Source organism: Camelus ferus, chromosome 15 (genome assembly GCF_009834535.1).
Source record: "Camelus ferus isolate YT-003-E chromosome 15, BCGSAC_Cfer_1.0, whole genome shotgun sequence".
NCBI lineage: Eukaryota > Metazoa > Chordata > Mammalia > Artiodactyla > Camelidae > Camelus > Camelus ferus.
The window spans coordinates 53,602,506-53,619,054 of record NC_045710.1 but is presented as its reverse complement, the minus strand read 5'-3'; the positions used below and the strand labels follow the sequence as shown (position 1 = coordinate 53,619,054).

Below are 16,549 nucleotides of genomic sequence, written 5' to 3'. Positions count from 1 at the left end.
TGCAAGAATGTTTCAATATATGCAAATTAATAAATGATAAATCACATCAACAGAATAAAAATACAATTCATATGATCATCTCAATAGATGCAGAAGTATTTGACAAAACTGAGTATCTATGATAATAATGCTCAACAAATTAGGTATAGAAGGAAAGTATCTGGGTGTAGCTGGGGGGAAATCCTCACTTACAATTCAAAATAATAAGTTTGTACCCACACAGATTTGGGGGCAGAGTGTGTACCATGTGAGTGGGTGAAAAATTCCAAGACAAAAATGTAAGTTAAAGTTGTCCAAGTCAGTACAGCACTCCTGGAAACCTGGCCAAACTAAACGTAAACTCTCTCTGGGGAAAGTAGCTTAATCCTAGGAATCTAATCATTCCTAGAGCTACACCTCCAAGCACCATGAGGGTACGAAGTCACTGAACACACAAATAAACAAGCCGCCATAAACTATCCAAACCTGCAAAGATGACTGATATTGGAATGCTGTTACAGTATATAAAATTAGTATATTTCATTTATTTTTAAAAACAGCAAAGGGGATTTAAAGTATAGAGAAGGAACAAGAGAGCAGATTCACCACAAAGTAACTACTAGATTAGCATCTGATTTCTCAACAGCAACAATGAAAGCCAGAGACAAAAAATACTATCTTCAACAGAATAAGAGACAATAACTCAACTTTAGCCAGTGAAATGATTCTTAAAAAATGAGAGTGAAATAAAGACATTTTCAAACAAATAAAACTGAAGGAGTTTGCTATTACTAGATCCTGTATTTTTGACCTGTTTCTGGATAAGAAATGGCTACAAACTCAGTGGCTGAAAAGAAAACATGTGTTGTCTCACGGTTTCTATGGATCAGGAGTCTGGGTACAGGTTAGCTGGGTCCTCTGCTCAGGATCTCACCAGGCTGAAATCCAGGTGTCGTTCAGGGCTGCAATCTCACCTGGGCTCCTAGTCCTCTTCCAAGCTCACTGGTTATTGACAAAATTCTGCTCCTTGCAACCGCAGAACTGAAGCCTCAACTGCTAGAGGCCCCGTGGCTGCTCCACAATGGGGCAGTGTGCTTCTTCAAGGTGAACAGGAGACTCTCCGACTTCTGAGAAAGCCTGAACCCTTTTAAAGGGCTCACCTGATTAGGTCCGGTCCACCCGAAATACCCTTCCCTTTGATTAACTCAAAGCCAATTGGTTTCTTGAGTCTTTACCTGGTCAACCTATCTAAAATTTCAACCCCAGCCCCTCATCACGGCACTCCCTCTTTCCTTTCTTGCTTCTTTTGTGTCCATAGCACTCACGCCTATGGAATTTTATGACATATTTGTGTTTATTATGTCTCTCACTCCGCTAGAATGTACACCCCTTGACTTCATGGATACTTGTCTATTTTATCCATCACTGTAGGACAGTAACATATAGAACAATGTCTTGATCAGCTGACACGCCACAAACACATATATACATTTATTTATTTATTTAAAGAATTGTTGGATATTTTATTGTGGGTCAAGAGCACAGATTCATCTTTTTGTTACAACTGCTGCTTTTTTAAAATTACAGAAGTATAGTCAATTACAATGTGTCAATTTCTGGTGTACAGCATAATGTCCCAATCATGTATATATATTTGTTTTCATGTTCTTTTCCATTAAAGGTTATTACAAGATATTGAATATAGTTCCCTGTGCTATACAGAAGAAATTTGTTTGTTACCCATTTTTATATATAGTGGTTATCATTTGCAAATCTCAAACTCCCAAATTTATCCCTTCCCACCCCCTTCCTCCCACGTCCGTAACCCTAAGCTTGTTTAATATGTCTTCGAGTCTGTTTCTGTTATGTAGATGAGTTCATTAGTGTCCCCTTTTTTCTTTTTTTTAGATTCCACATATGAGTGATATCATATGGTATTCTTCTTTCTCTTTCTGGCTTACTTCACTTAGAATGATGATCTCCAGGTTCATCCATGTTGCTGCAAATGGCTTATTGATTTAATGAATAAATTAATGAATGACACAAACCTTGGAAAGCTTTGAGGAACTCAAATACAGAAAAATGTAACTGAAAGAGGTGAAGAAAACTGTAGTAGACATGAAAAAATATTGTTCATTCACACACACACACACACACACACACACACACACACACACACACACAGACAGAGCCAAATGGTTCTGGCTCTCACTACATCAGCAAACCCCTTTACCAGATACATAACATAATCGCAGGAGTGAACTGCCATCATGTTCAGGAGTCTCTGCACACTCAGGAGGAGATTATGGAGAATGTGCACACAAGGGGGTGGGGACCCTGGGAGCCACCTAGAAGTCTGTCTACCACGAATCCTCATCAAAGGAACTTCTAAAGCATATACTTCAAGATAGAAGGAAAATAATCCCAGCTGTAAGATCTGAGACACAAAAAAGAAGAGCGAGCAGAGGAAATATGAAACACATGGGTCAGTCGACGCAAATATCAGCTACTGAGAATAACAAAATACCTGATTTGTGAAATTAATGAAATAGTAAAATTAAACTACTGGGTTACAAAAGTATACAAATTCAAAGGGAATGATTAATGTTGAAGAATTCTAAGATCTATGTATTGTTTAAAAGAAAAATAAAGATACTGATTAAAGATACTGTTTAAATTAAACACACATACAATAAAGAACAGAAATAGACTGTATACTTTCAAAACAAGAGGGAAGTTTAAAATGGAAAAATTACTGCACTGCACCGTAAGATGCTCCTAACCAGCCTTCTCTTCTTCACTCAGGGTCAGACTTGTCTCACAGTCTGGTGGGTCTCCCAGCTTCTTCCCCATTTTCCCTCACAGCTATTTCCCCTGTCAAGTTTCTTGTACATATTTCATCCTCAATTAATTGACATTTGCTTCTCATATGATGTCCCTGGATGAACACAGACCCCCAATTCATTTTATAAAATGAATATATCCATGACAGCAAAACCAGACAACTGGCAATATAAGTAAGGGAAAGGGCAGTAAAGGCCAGTCTCATTTATGAACGCAGTAAAAAGTTCCAAACCAAAACACGAGGATACTAAATTTAGCAATGTATATGAAAGTAATACTCTGACCAAGTTGGTTTAAAAGCAAGTTTGGCTTAATACTAGAAAACCAATTAAGGTCTGGGAAAAGAAACAAGATTCATAATAATTGAAAGGGAAGAAAGAAATCTGTTATTATCCCTAGATGGTGTGATGTTCTATGTGGAAAAACCAAAAGAATCTACAGACAACTTATTAGAATTAGATAACTTTATTAAAGTTGTTTTATATATGATTAATACATGAATTTTAAAATACCACTTGCAATAGCATTAAAAGCAAGGTGCCTGGAATTATAGTAAGACTTATGCACGATCTTTATGGATAAAGTTATTCAAAATTTTATGAAGATATTAGTCAGATTTAAATAGATATAAGTACACCTTGTTCATGTTTAGGGCAACTCATTATCATAAAAACGTCAATCCTGCCAAGCAGATGTAGCAAAATCCCTAAAGGATATGTTTCTGTGAAATTTGAAAAGCTGATTCCAAAATTTATGTTGATGAGGGGGAGGGTACAGCTCAGTGGCAGAAAGCATGCTTAGCATGCACGACATCCTAGGTTCAATCCCCAGCACCACCATTAAAACAAAACAAAGCAAAACAAAAACCTGTTGATGAACAAAGTCCCCAGAAAAGAAGCAGTGGGCTCTCACTCTGAGAATTCACCTGTCTTATCACATGACTCAACATCCAGGAGCAGCTGGTTTGATAGAAAGATGGAACCATTACCGGGGCAGTTACCGTTCCAGCTGGGAGACAACATCCTGTGCAGCTGGGGTGCTGTCCTGCAGCCGTGTGGTATATGCCTTCGTCCAGAGGACACTATGTGGTGCTGCCTCCCCCAAAGCCAGGAACCCTAATAGACCACCGGAAGGACCTTTACTCCCCCGTCACCACAACACGGGGCTCGGTAGGTTTGGAGATCCTAGTGCCCAAGAGATGAACACTTCCATCTGAGAACTGACTATGAAGTAGAAGCTGGAGCTGTCCCCAGGCTAAGCTGAGCTCTCATGTGTGGAGCCAACAGGAAGAGGAAGTGGCGATTACACTGAACAAGGTGATTGATTGTTCCTTGGAACTGACAAGCAGAAGGCAAAATCCGAGTGAGGGCTGGGAGTCATGGGGAAAGTGGCGAGTCAGGGCAGGGGTCACAGAGGTCAGTCCATCTTGTCTAGATCTGTTAGTCGGGCTGAAGTATCCCAGAGGCTTTGGGCCACGTGAAGATCTCGAGCAGCTTTAGGGGCAAGAGTTATCACACAGGAACTGCTAAAATGTTTTCCAGAAATGCCATCTAGCTCCTTTGCCAAGCTCAGGTAGAGCACTGGGACTGCACCCTGTTTGCTGTTCTGCGGAGACACGGGGGTGGGGGAGGAGGAGGAGGAATAAAAGCCATGGCAGGTTGTTGCCTGAAGGGACACACTGCGCAGCAGACCCCCTGCCCCAACCCCTTCAGGCAGAGCCAGCTCCTCCCCACCCACCTTAAAGAAGCTGAGGAGCCAGAAGATGAAACGATATAACCAAGAGAATTCTTCATGATCTCCGCGTACACAACGCCAGGGTCCCCAGAGTTCACAGTCACACCTGTGAGAGGGAGAGACAACCGTAGTGGAAAGCACAGTGAGAGGAGGAAAGGGTTAAACATGGCTCTAGGATGTGCAAAGAGGGGAGGGCCCTACCAGCCCTGCCCAGTGGAGGTGACCAGAGATTCGAGGTGGTGCCTGAAGTCAGGGTTCTGTAACTCACATGAATGGCGATATCCGAGCCAGGAAGCAGACTCAAGTATTTTAAAGTGCGGGGTGAACTTTGGGGGGAACACGATGGATGGTGTTGGTACTGGAAAACACTGGGAGGAGAGGGAGTTGTGGGTGATGAGAGTTGGAAAAAGGGTTGAAGGGGAGACGTGAAGATGGGGTTGAGAGAAATAGAGGGCGCACAGATGACAAAGGGTGGAGGTTAACAGCTGGCTCGGGGGACACTGGGAATATTTCATGGTCAGAACATGCTGGATGAGATGTGAAGGACTGGGAGGAAGCCCTGGGAGTGGAGGAGCAGGGGCTGCCAGAGGCAATTACCTGTCCCTTGAAGTCTCTGGGCAAGCTCCCCAGTGAATGAGGCCAAAAGCAGTTTGCTGCAGTCATAGTTCTGGTTGAAGGTCAAAGGTCTACCAGTCCCTGTCAGGTGCTCCTCGTCAATGTACCCTTTCTCTTTCCTGAAGGAAGACACGTTGACCACTCGGGCTGCCCCCGCCCGTTGTAGGGCCCCTGGGAGGAGAGAGGGCCACACACTCTCAGGGCAAGGCCGGGAGTTCGCGCCCACGCCCGCCCCCCGGCCTGCTTCTCCATGAGCCCCCGGGGGAGCGCGGCCCCCCGGCAGGCGCCCAGGTGAGGCGCGGGGGAGCTGGGTGTGACCGAGGCTGCGTTTCCGTTCCAGCTGCTTCCCTCACGCTTTTCCTCTTGCTTTATTTTACTTTGTCTTTTGTTTTGTTTAGGGGTTTTGTTTTTTGTGGGGTTTTTTTTCTTGTTGTTGCTCTTTTGTCTAAAATAAAAGTGGGGTTTTGCCTTGCTTTTCTTCCACCTGCCAGCTGGAGGTAATGTAATTGACCCTGGTTCGTATTTTTATCTCACTGAGGGCTAAGATGGGGAAGGAGAGACAGGAAACTCTGTGAAAGCTGTCTTTCACACATTGATACATTCAGTCACTTACTTACTCACCGCAGGACTATCCATTAGGCCGCTGGACTATGGCAGACACAAGCTACCTGCTAAGGACACATGGGTGCTAAGTTTAGGGGAAAAGAAATGTATGCAGAGATACTTGGAAAAGTGAGGCTTTAAAAATTTTTTTTAAACTACCTTCAAAAAAAAGGGCAAGTATAATTATTATTAAAAGAACAAGTTAAATCGTAAAAAAAGAAAAAGAAAAAGAATACCTAACTCTACTTTTAAAAAAAAGTCTGGATTATATAAAGTATGAAAATACTAGCTGTCACGTATGAGTTTGCTTGTTGTTTCAAAATGCTAAAACTATCTTGAGCCTACATTTAAAGGAAGAATCACAAATGAAAAGTTGAGCACGAGGTATCTAGCCAAAACTTGTTGGAGAGAAAATTATTCTTAAAGAGGACAATGAACCCCAAACTTGCAGACACAGTGACAGGGGCTCACAGCCGAGCTGGAGGCTGATCTTCATGCAGCAGCGTCAGTGCAGGAACAGAGACGGGCACAGGGGCGAAGGGAGCCCTGGAAATGGGGGCAGCTGGGGAGGCAGAGGGGTCAGGGCAGAGCCCACAGCACAAGCGGTTTCTGTGCTGAGTGTTGGCAGCTGAGCTAAAGCTACTCTACCTTAAAGGGATGGGAAAGGATATTCCAGATAAAGGAAAAGAGATGTGCAAAAGCGCAGCCAGAATTAAAAAAGTGTGGTCCAAGAGATACAGATTGGCAGGCGGGTGACAAGAGTGTAGGTTTGGGAAAGGCAACGGTGAGGCTCAGTCTGCAGAGGGACTTGTAAGTGGAGAGAAGCAGCTTAGTTTTTATATCTATAAAGCGTAGACTACCTTCAAAGGACCTGAAGCAAGACAGTGGTATGATGAACGGTGATTTAGCGGCAGAAGGGAAGACAGGAGAGAATTCAGTTTAACGAACTATTACTAAGCAAGGCACAGACTGGCTGTTGTAGCATCTTACACTTTTTGGAAAGGGGAAAAAAACATTTACACTTGCAAATGCATAGAGTTCGACCCTGCTCTTTCTGCACTTTCCAGGTGGGGTTATTTAATTGCCCGCTAAAGGGAACATGAGACCCTGGCACCAGCAGCTGCCCCCCAGGAGGGGGATGGGGAGCTGCTTTTCAAGGAGAGAAGGAGATGTTTTTTTTCTTTAGTTTCTTCCTTCTTTTCTTTTCTTTTTTTTTTCTGTATATCCTTTTGTATACTTTCATGCTTTCGATTTTGTACTTTGGACCTGTATTACCTGGCCAAAAATTAATTTGCTTTTTAAGAGGTCATTAGACCATCTAATAGTTAGGGAGGATGTGCCTGCCACCCACCCCGACCTCCCAAGGAAGAACGTCCTTAATCCTAGCAGCCTAGTGAACTCAGAAAGCTTTTGTTGAGATGAGTGACTCCTGGTCAGGCTAGTACTCAACCTGGGGGACGGGGAGGCGGCCTGCATAGATCTTACACCTTCTTGCTGCTTGTATTTGGGGCTGACTGATTCCATTACCAGCCTCCTAATCCTGGCTGGTGCCAAGTGGGTTCCCCTGCTGTGTCCAGCAAAAGTGTACTGGGGCATCGTTCAGCAAGCATCTGGGGACCACAGGACACGGTAAGCCACGGAAATGCCAGAGGAATGAAGACACAGGGGCAGCACAGAAGATAAGCACCCAACCTTCCTTACCTTGGAGCAGATTTGTGAGCAGAAAGGGTCCAGTGTAGCTGGTGGCAAAGGTGACATCGAGGCCCTCTGGGGTACGTGTTGTGGGTAATCCTGGGAGGAGATGAAAACATAGGTGGTGGGTGGTGGAATGACAACCTTGAGGGAGATGATGTCTGGGGAGGATGTATGGGGGTTCAGTAGAAAAGCCACAGGAGCATGTATGTGCCAAGATCAGGGCAGTGAAGTGTGAAGCTACAACTTAAGGTAGGCTTTTTAGGACAGTGTCCGAATGAAGAGTGTTTGCACAGGATATACAGGTTAGGCTTGGAAGTGCCTGTTCCGGGGTCCCTGAGCCAGAAAGGAGGCTCCTGAAATGCATTTAGCGGAAGTAAGTCAAGACACACACCGCAGACTGCAGCATTGTTAACCAGTAGGTGTATCTCTGGATGCTCGCGCAGAAGCCACTGAGCAAAGCTCCGGATGGAGGCCATCGAGCTCACGTCCACCTCACCAAGCAGGAGCTGGTTGCTCTGTGAGGCTGCTCGTATCTGGGCCAGGGCTTGCTGTCCACGCTCATGGCTGCAGCAGGCCAGGATCATATGCACCCCGCAGTGGGCCAGCTCCTGGGACACGCTCTTCCCGACGCCTGTGGGAGGGCAGCTTCAGAGAAGGCTGGTCCAGGGAGTGCGGAGAGGGCAGCGGAGCAAGGGGAGAGACAAGGGTCTGAGAGTGGGTGCTGATCCTCCTCTCTGCCCTCCCTGTTGGGGCTGTTGGAGGCTGTGGCCCATGTGAGGTGACAGGGCAGGATGAGCACTCACCGCTGTTGGCCCCAGTCACCACTGCCGTCTTCCCGGTCAGGTCTGTGGAGCAGTGCTGGAGGTCCCAGAGATAACACCAGATACACACACTTAGTCTAAGCAGGAGGACCACCGTGAGGAGGACGGAGCCGGGACCCCAGACTGGGGTGCTGAGTAGAAACCACAGTGACATAGCAGAGAATGCTGGCCTGTCAGTGGAAGTGTTGCCCACATAGAGGGTGGGGAGGGACTAGCCAAAGCTAAATAGGGACTAAGCAAGAGGTTGGTGTGGAGCAGACACAAAATTTAAGGAGGCATTCCCTCTTGGATGTGTTGAAGCTCCCGTTTGAACCTGAGAGTGAGTTCCTCCTTTAATTGTTTTTCCAAGTGACCTGGTTGCCTCACTCCAATGCTGGCCCATGTCTAAGATCAAGAGAGCCAGGACTACCCTGAGCCCTGCATAGGCTCAGATTTGTCTCCACATAAAACTTGGATTTGTGCTCTAAGGTGAACTGACAGAGACCCAGGGACTGGAAATCAAATTCCTCATGTCTTGAATCACTCTGTGCGTAAGCAGGGCCATCCCTTCCTCCCCTACTGGAATGAGACTCGATGAATTCTCCAAACTGAGGCAGACCCCGACTCGCAACTCTTACGTCTGCTCCTTTGTGGACAGACAGATGGCTCTCCAGACTGCCTCTGCTGGGGAGTCACCTTGGCCCTAAAGCGGGGTCTCCTAAGGGTGGTAATGCACTTATTCCCGGAGTCAGCGTTCTATCTTCTAGGCCTGCAGGACAACTGCTCCTCTCCAGTTCCGCGAGAACACACACTTGGAAGAAACTGACGGACACGGGGCCAATTCTTAAAGCAACTCAGGTGTTTATTTCTGGCAGGCAGACAGAAGGCAGGCGGGATTCTCACTGCCTGAGGTTCAGGGCCCAGGATGGGGCGGGTGCTTGGAGGGGAGTGATGATATTTGGGGACCTGACTTTTTTGTTAGCTGTGCCACCGTCACCTGGGGATCTGGGGCACCCGTGTGGATGGGACGAGAGGTGCTGCCCTCTTTGTCCTCCTGTTGAGCTTCAGCACAGCTAAGCAGCTCCTGGGTGGTGGGTTCCACGTGCGCACACCAGGAGCCATCTTCGGCGCTTTCGGCAGCAACGTGGGCTTCCTCACCACCTGGGACTTGGCCTTGAGGACTCCAGGAGCAGGGTGAGGCCCCTTCTGAAGATCCTGGCTCTCCTGATCCTTGGGGTCCAGGCCCTGCGGGAGTACGCGGGTGCGGCCCGCCCACAGCTCACCCAGCAACTCGGCCTCCCCCTCCCAGCCGCTGGGCCACTTGGCACCTGGCCATAGTCTGGATCTGGGGCTGCGGGCCACGGGGGGATGGGGGGTGGGGTGGGGGTGGGGCACAGATGCGTGGCGAGAAAGCAGAGGCCGGGACTGGGGAAGGGCGGCTTCGAACAGAAGCCTGGGGACGGTAGGCCTAGGTTTAAAGTAGGGAATTGGAGGCTGGGGCTGGGACGCAACTCTCAGATGGGAACCCCAGGCGGGAAAGGGAAACAAACTGACGGCAAGACGCGGGCACAGGAGACAGAGGAACTAAGGTTGGGGCAGTCCAGAGAGGCGCTGAAGAGAACAGAGACGCGGCGGGGGCGGGAGGTGGGAAGGAGCTGGGGGCGGGGCTTAGTTTGCCTTGGTTCTACTTCCTTTCCACCAAGCAGGGCTCGCACCGCACGGGCACGGCTCCAGGAGCCCAGGTGTCAATCAGGGAAGGTGAGGGTTCCTCGTCCTCCGCCCACGTGGGGTCCTCTGCCAGGTGGGGTTCTCCCTCATCCTGGGGCACAAATCTCATCTGGACCACATGGAGTATGGTCTCCCGTGCCCTGTTCACTGCGTACGGAATGCACTGCGGAGGCGAGAGAGGGTCTCAGTCCAGCAGGCAGGGGTCAGGGAGAGAGGAGATGGGTCTGGAGGACGCGGATCCAGCCCCACCTGCCGTTCCAGGTAGGATTTGCAGGCGGCATCCATGACACGGTCCACCAGCTCCTCCACGATGTCGCCCACCACCTCCTCACCCTCCTCGCGAGCTCTCAGCTTTGCCACCTCCGCCTCAGTGAGCCCAGGCACGACTTCTGCCTGCGACACCGGAACCGCAGGCAACAGCGCCTTTTCCGCTTTGGATCCGGGGTCACTCTGTCGTCGGGGTAGGGCCTGCCTCTCCTGCCTCTGTGGGAAAGGAACAAGCAAATCAGGGCGAGAAACCCAAGAGTGGAGAAGGAGGAAGCTTCCTCAAGTTGTCTAATAGGAAGGAAAAACCTTCTGAAAGGGACAATTTACTAAGAGCCTACTATGGGACACACGCTTTTTGGATGTGTGACCTAGCTAATTCAATTTTCCTAACAGCTCACTAAGCCCATTTTACAGACAAAGAAACTGAAATTCGACAGAAGTTAACCTACGTTTGCTTGAGATAATCTCTGGGTGAGAGAGAACTACCTAAGCATAAAAGTCATGTAAGAAATAACAAAGAAATGGGTAGAAAATTGTATTCATACAGGTCAAATATTCCTTTACTTACTTTTTAAAAAATTCCTATTTACAAGCTGGTAATGGTAATTACCATTTACTGCCACTTAAAGCCTATCAGTCACATACATGGATTCAATTGCTACACTTTTTAGAGTATGTACTAAAATACTAGAGTATTTTATCCCCATTTACAGAATTTTCCCGGGACCAAAGAGCAAGGAAGTAGTGCAGTCGTAATTCATACGCAGGCAGGTCTGACTCCAGAGCTTAACTTTATCCTGCTTCCTAAACAAACAAAAAAGTTTCCAACAAATACTGAAAAGGATAAATATCCCCGAAATACACTAAAAATGCACATAAAATTTTTTAAAAATCGTAAGACCCCCAAGAATAATAAGCAAAGGACATATTTCAGAAAAGTGGAACTGTGGATGACAACATTTGAAAAGATGTGCAACTTCCAAAAATATCAATTCGTTTTATAGATATACCAAAAAGCATATTCTGAAGTGAAAATAAAAATATATTCTCTAAAATATTTCCTGTAATGTCATTTATAATAGCAGAATATTGAAAACATAGGTCTAAGAAAAAGAACGGATGGCTAATTGTGTGCAAGGTATGTGACGGAACATTATCCCATGATTAGAGGTAACCTTTAGGAAGAATTTACAATAGCATAGGAAAATACTTACGATACGTTAAATGAAAGAAACAGGGTATAAAATTACGTCAGGTATGATCTCAGAGACGTAAATCAATAGGTGTTGAGAAAAGGAAAAACCCAAAATTTTAACAGTGGGAAAAAAATAACTGTAATGATGGATATGCTTCTTTCCTACACCCCTCTCCATTTTATAAGGTTTCTACAATGATTTTGTATCCTTTTATAATCAAGAAAAATCCACTGAGAAGGAAAAACAAAAAAACTAGTCCCCCCAAAATCCATTAACGACCCAGGAATTTACTAGCAGATTCTTAGGCGCCTTCTCACTTCCCCACAACAGTTTCCCTGAACCTAAGTCCTTCCAAAAAGTCACCTCCCAACAAAATCTTCCCAAACCTTTGCCTCCCCACCCCTAGCCTTATTGCCTCATACATGGTGTTCGCCCAAATCATTCTCCTTCAACTTGTGTTCCCTAAACCTCACACTGAACTCAAAACTCCTTAAGCCTCACTGCCCCTCTGCTAGTGAGAGCAGCGCTGGTGGCAAGCCCAGGGAACGGCCCACAACTCAGTCCTGGCTTGGCCAGAGCAGGGCAGGTAGGTCTGGGAGAAGAGAATCGGTTAGCCTTCCCTTCCCAGCCTCTCATGTGGCACCCGTGATACGGACTGTACCTAGACGTGGCCTGACCACAGGGGGCAGAAACATTGTTGCACAAATGCTCTTCAAACCTGTTTCTTACTTTAAACTGTCTTGACTTTTAAACAATTTGACTTTCAAGGGTAGCCTCATTGTTATTTAGTCCATTTTTTCCTCCTGAAATCTCAAAATGGCTCATTCATCTAGCAACACCTCTCCCCAGGGCCTGACCAATTCTGGTTATTCCATTTAAGTTGGTAACTCAATGTAAGAGACTTATTACACGCATTAGCAGTTCCCAAAGTCACTTCTTGTTCTTGGGCTCTGCACCGCCCACTGAAACCCTTTCCCCCAGCTTCCCAGTGTGACCGTGCGTCTGTGTGGGCGCGGCGCAGGTGGAGTTTTCCGCGCCAGCTCACACACGCGGCTTCCCTGACCATCCTGAGCGCCCGCGTGGTGGGCGGGCGCCGGGTGGCTCCGAGCTGGCCGACGGATCGGGACGCGGATCTGAACGGGCTGTCCCCGCTCTGGCGCACCCTCCGCTGAGCTTAGGCTCACCGAGCCTTTGTCCGCCATCGCCACAGCCGCAGCTCAGACCCCGCAGCTGCAGGGCTTCCTACTCCCTCCGCGGCCGCCCCGGTCTAAAGGGCACCCCGGTCTAACGGCCGCCCCGTCTAACGGTCGCCCCGGCAGCCGCGCCGCGAGCCGCACTTCCGGGTTGCTGGCCCCACCCAGCGGCCGTGCGTGCGTGCGTGCGTCGTCTCTATGGTAGCGGCGGTGTCAGAGAGACACGCTTCTAAAGACAGGAAGCCGATTTGGGGCGGATGGTGGGAACTCTTAGCTGGCCTGGGGTCTTCGGGGAGCCGAGCGGAGGGAGGTAGGGCCTGGGGGCTACCTCGCTTCATCCCACCTCGGCTTGGGCTCTTTGGGCCACTGGGGCCTGTGCAATCGCCTTTCCTCCTCCGGGATTCCCCGCATCGCTTCGTGACTCAGCCTTGGGGTTCCCCTTACCTGCTCCATGATACCCTCCCGGCACCACGTGACCCCCCCCATCCCATCATGACCCAGACTCAGGGGTCTCTCCCAGTGCCTCATAACAGCGCCTCCAACCCCCACAGGAATCTCCGCCGTCGTCTGTTTCCCGTGAGCCTGGTGATTCGGGCGTCTGTCCCCTGGGATGTTCCGCCGGGAGCGCGCCATTCCACTTCGAGGCTCGGCGGCCGCCCTGTGCAACAACCTCAGTGTGCTGCAGCAGCGCAACCTCACACATTTTGGCTTAGTCCATGGACCCGGCGCCCAGCTTCTCAGCGCTGCTCCTGAGGGGGTGCCCTTGGCCCAGCGCCAGCTCCACGCTAAGGAGGGCGCTGGCGTGAGCTCCCCATTTATCACCCAGGTGAGCCATGGAGTTGGGAGCGGTGCTGCTGAAACCAGCCCTCACCCAGCCCTTCCTCTCCAAACCCCGAGGAAGAGGCCTTGTCTAGCCGTCTGAATTCCTGTTCTGACCACTTCTCCCTGCTCTGACTCACCGCCCTCCAGGTCCACTGGTGTGTCCTCCCTTACCGAGTATTGCTGGTACTCACTTCACATTGAGGAATACAGGTAAGAAGAGGACCTTCCTGCCCTCCCCAACTAGAGTCTTCTCACCTTCTCCCCAAGGCCCCTAGACCTTTCCCCCATTTACCTCTAAGCATTTCGAAACTTTTCATGTGCTTAGCCCCCTCCTCCTTGTTTCTCATCTTCTCTCCTTCCCTGTTTTTCAGTTCTCAGGTGCCATCTCCAATATCTGCCCCTTTACTAGTTGCATGTCCTTGGGTAATTTAATTGACTTCTCAGAGCCTCAGTGTCCTCCTCTGTGAAATGGGGATAAAAGTATTGCCGACCCTCCAGGGTGGTTTTGAGGATTAATTGGGCTAAGGCTAACATGAGTACGCGGAGTAGTCAGCACAGAGCTCAGCAAAGGTCAGCTGAGTTGTGACCCCATCCTCACCCCGTCTTCTAGATGTACAAGTCTGATGGCTCCGTCATGGTCTATTGACACGCCCTGGACTCTGGATATGCCTCTCTAGGTGCCTGTGGGACTGCGTGGGGCAGGGGTAGGGAGTGTTTGCGGGGATGGGGAGATGCTATTTCTAATAGTTTTCCCCTCTCATACTTAGTACAGGCTGTGTTTGCCCGAGGAATTGCTGCCAGTGGTCACTTCATCTCTGTGGGTGAGGGGGCCGAGGACAGGGCATTGTGGGGTGCTGGGGCATAGGGGTGTGTGCTTTGGCCAGGAAGATGCTGATCTGAGGAAACTGGAGGGTTAGAGGGAAGGGTGGGAGTGAAGGGGGGTCTGAAGACTCCAAAAAGCCGTGGAGGGGTTTAGAGGGGCAGGGTGGGATAGGATAAGGGTGGTGAATATAGGGGCAAGGCTGGTTGGAGCAGTGAGAGTTGGGTTCGTTACTAAGGTCTCTGGAATGGAGGAAGTGCTGAGTGTGGGGGCTGGGGACCTGGGAGGATCAAGGAAGCCATCAGTGGAGCACTGCTTCTGCAGGAGCGTGGTCAGGCCGGGTACTGGTGTTTGACATCCCAGCCAAGGGTCCCCACATCGTACTAAGTGAAGAGCTGGCTGGACACCAGACACACCAGTCACAGACATTGCCACCGAGCCCGCCCAGGGCCAGGTAAGTGGATTTCGCCTACCTGTTCCAGTGAGTCTGGGGGCCTTCCCCGCCTTGGGAGGCAGGAGACCTGGGTTCAAGCAGCTGGATGACTTTAGGCAATATCGCTAGACTCTCCTAGGCTTCAGCAACCTCAGATCCAGTGACAGCTCCAGGGCTGCTTTCCATTTACATGGCATTCAGTTGTTTTCTAACACTTTACAGTGCTGGTGTGAACTGAAGAGTTGGGGCAGATAGTTTCTGAGATGCTTTCCAGCTCTGACATGTGTAGCTTCCTTCTCTGAACCTGGGCGAGTCCTGCCTCTTCAGGCCACCCCCAGTGCCACCTCAGGAAGCCACCCCCCTATTCCAGCTCCCACTGGTCTCCCTCAGCTGAGCCTTGAATTGATACTGCCCTCAGAGACAAGTCCTGTCTCCCCAGCTGGGTCTTAAGCGTCTTGGGAACAGGGTATGTATCTTCTAATTTGCATCCTGCGCTGCACCTGCCACAGAGCTGGGCCCGTGGGCTGTGTCTGCTGCTTGGGGTTAGGGGCTCTCGGGACGCCCAGAGTCTAGTCGTGACTCTGAGTGCCTCACTGCAAGACCTCCAGAAGGTCATGACACTGTGGCCTGTTTCATCATCCATCCAGTGAGGACGATTATATCCCCTCTCCTAACGCCTGGCGTGTGTGTTCGGTCCAGGGTGGGGAGTAAGACTCTCTAGGGAATACAAGGAAAGTGTTTTATGCTTCTGGAGGGGAGCCTCCAGCTGCCAGCGAGGGCTCCACACCTTGCCCTTTCCCCGGAGAGGCAAAGATGCGAATTCTGCCTCCCTTCCCCTCCTGCCCCGTGTACAGGACCCAGCAGGGGAGAAAGGGAAGGGCTGATCCTGCCTTTCCCCTCAGGACTGCGTGGCTGACATGGTGACAGCTGATGACTCAGGCTTGCTGTGTGTCTGGCGGTCAGGGCCTGAATTCAAATTACTGACCCGAATTCCAGGATTCGGGTAGGTGAGGCAGAAGGGGGCTGAGGCCTTCCTGAGGTAGCTTCAGGGTGGGAGTGGGCCCGGGTCTGGGAAATCAAAGTGGGATATCACCCTTGCAGGGTCCCGTGCCCTTCCGTGCAGCTGTGGCAGGGGACCATAGCCCCAGGCTATGGGGACGGGCAGGTGCGTCTGTACGAAGCCAGTACAGGAACTCTGCACGTCCAGATCAACGCGCACGCCTGGGCCGTCTGTGCCCTGGACCTGGCTCCCGACGTGGGCAAGGTCAGTCTCCTCCTCCATCCCTCTATAACCTTGTTCCTGGTGCTGGAATGTTCAGAGGAAGTCCACAGGCTTATCTCTGCCACTCAGTGTAGCCCCCTCTCCGGGCGCCTGGGTTGGGTGCAGCCTGTATCAGTCACCTGTCAGCATGTTCCGACTCCCACTGGTCCTCCCTGTGTTTTTTTTTTTTTTTTTTTTATAGCTACTCTCTGCGGCTGAAGACACCTTTGTACACATCTGGAAGCTGAGCAGAAGCCCAGAGAGTGGCTACATTGAGGTGTGTGTTGTGAGAGGAGCGGAGTGCGGGCCCAAGCGTGAGGCCGCAGGCCCTGAGCAGCCCTCCTCTCCCCTAGGTGGAACACTGTCATGGTGCGTGTGTGCCGGACACCCAGGTGTGTGGTGCCCGATTCTGTGACCCCTCGGGCAGCTCCTTTGCTGTGACTGGCTATGACCTCGCTGAGATCCTGAGATTCAGCAGCATGCGAGAGAGCAGCAGCCCTCCTTCCCCCCTGTGGTATTACTTATAAAGTTCCCCCCCCCTCCAGCCCGTGTCTTGACT

At 49.6% G+C, this 16,549-nt stretch overlaps 3 protein-coding genes across 3 annotated transcripts; 1 reads left to right on the top strand and 2 right to left on the bottom strand.

Annotated features, from left to right (window-relative positions):
* Nucleotides 1–2,802: 2,802 nt before the first annotated feature.
* Nucleotides 2,803–8,445, bottom strand: LOC116669033 (retinol dehydrogenase 12-like). Its single transcript, XM_032497839.1, is given in 7 exon segments — nt 2,803–4,428; nt 4,561–4,610; nt 4,613–4,663; nt 5,155–5,343; nt 7,477–7,566; nt 7,862–8,101; nt 8,274–8,445. Coding segments are annotated over 7 exon segments (981 nt in total). The 3' UTR covers nt 2,803–4,239.
* Nucleotides 8,446–9,111: 666 nt separating this feature from the next.
* LOC106728909 (uncharacterized protein C2orf81 homolog) lies at nt 9,112–12,816 on the bottom strand. Its single transcript, XM_014554189.2, is given in 6 exon segments — nt 9,112–9,362; nt 9,365–9,665; nt 9,668–9,953; nt 9,956–10,161; nt 10,248–10,481; nt 12,646–12,816. Coding segments are annotated over 6 exon segments (1,224 nt in total). The 5' UTR covers nt 12,664–12,816; the 3' UTR covers nt 9,112–9,183.
* A 29-nt stretch (nt 12,817–12,845) lies between these two features.
* On the top strand, nt 12,846–16,530 carry LOC102504182 (WD repeat-containing protein 54). Its single transcript, XM_032497837.1, is given in 11 exon segments — nt 12,846–12,964; nt 13,206–13,480; nt 13,624–13,686; nt 14,087–14,153; nt 14,244–14,297; nt 14,621–14,706; nt 14,709–14,750; nt 15,632–15,732; nt 15,831–15,993; nt 16,193–16,267; nt 16,344–16,530. Coding segments are annotated over 10 exon segments (1,041 nt in total). The 5' UTR covers nt 12,846–12,964; nt 13,206–13,264; the 3' UTR covers nt 16,518–16,530.
* The last annotated feature ends 19 nt before the right edge of the window (nt 16,531–16,549 follow it).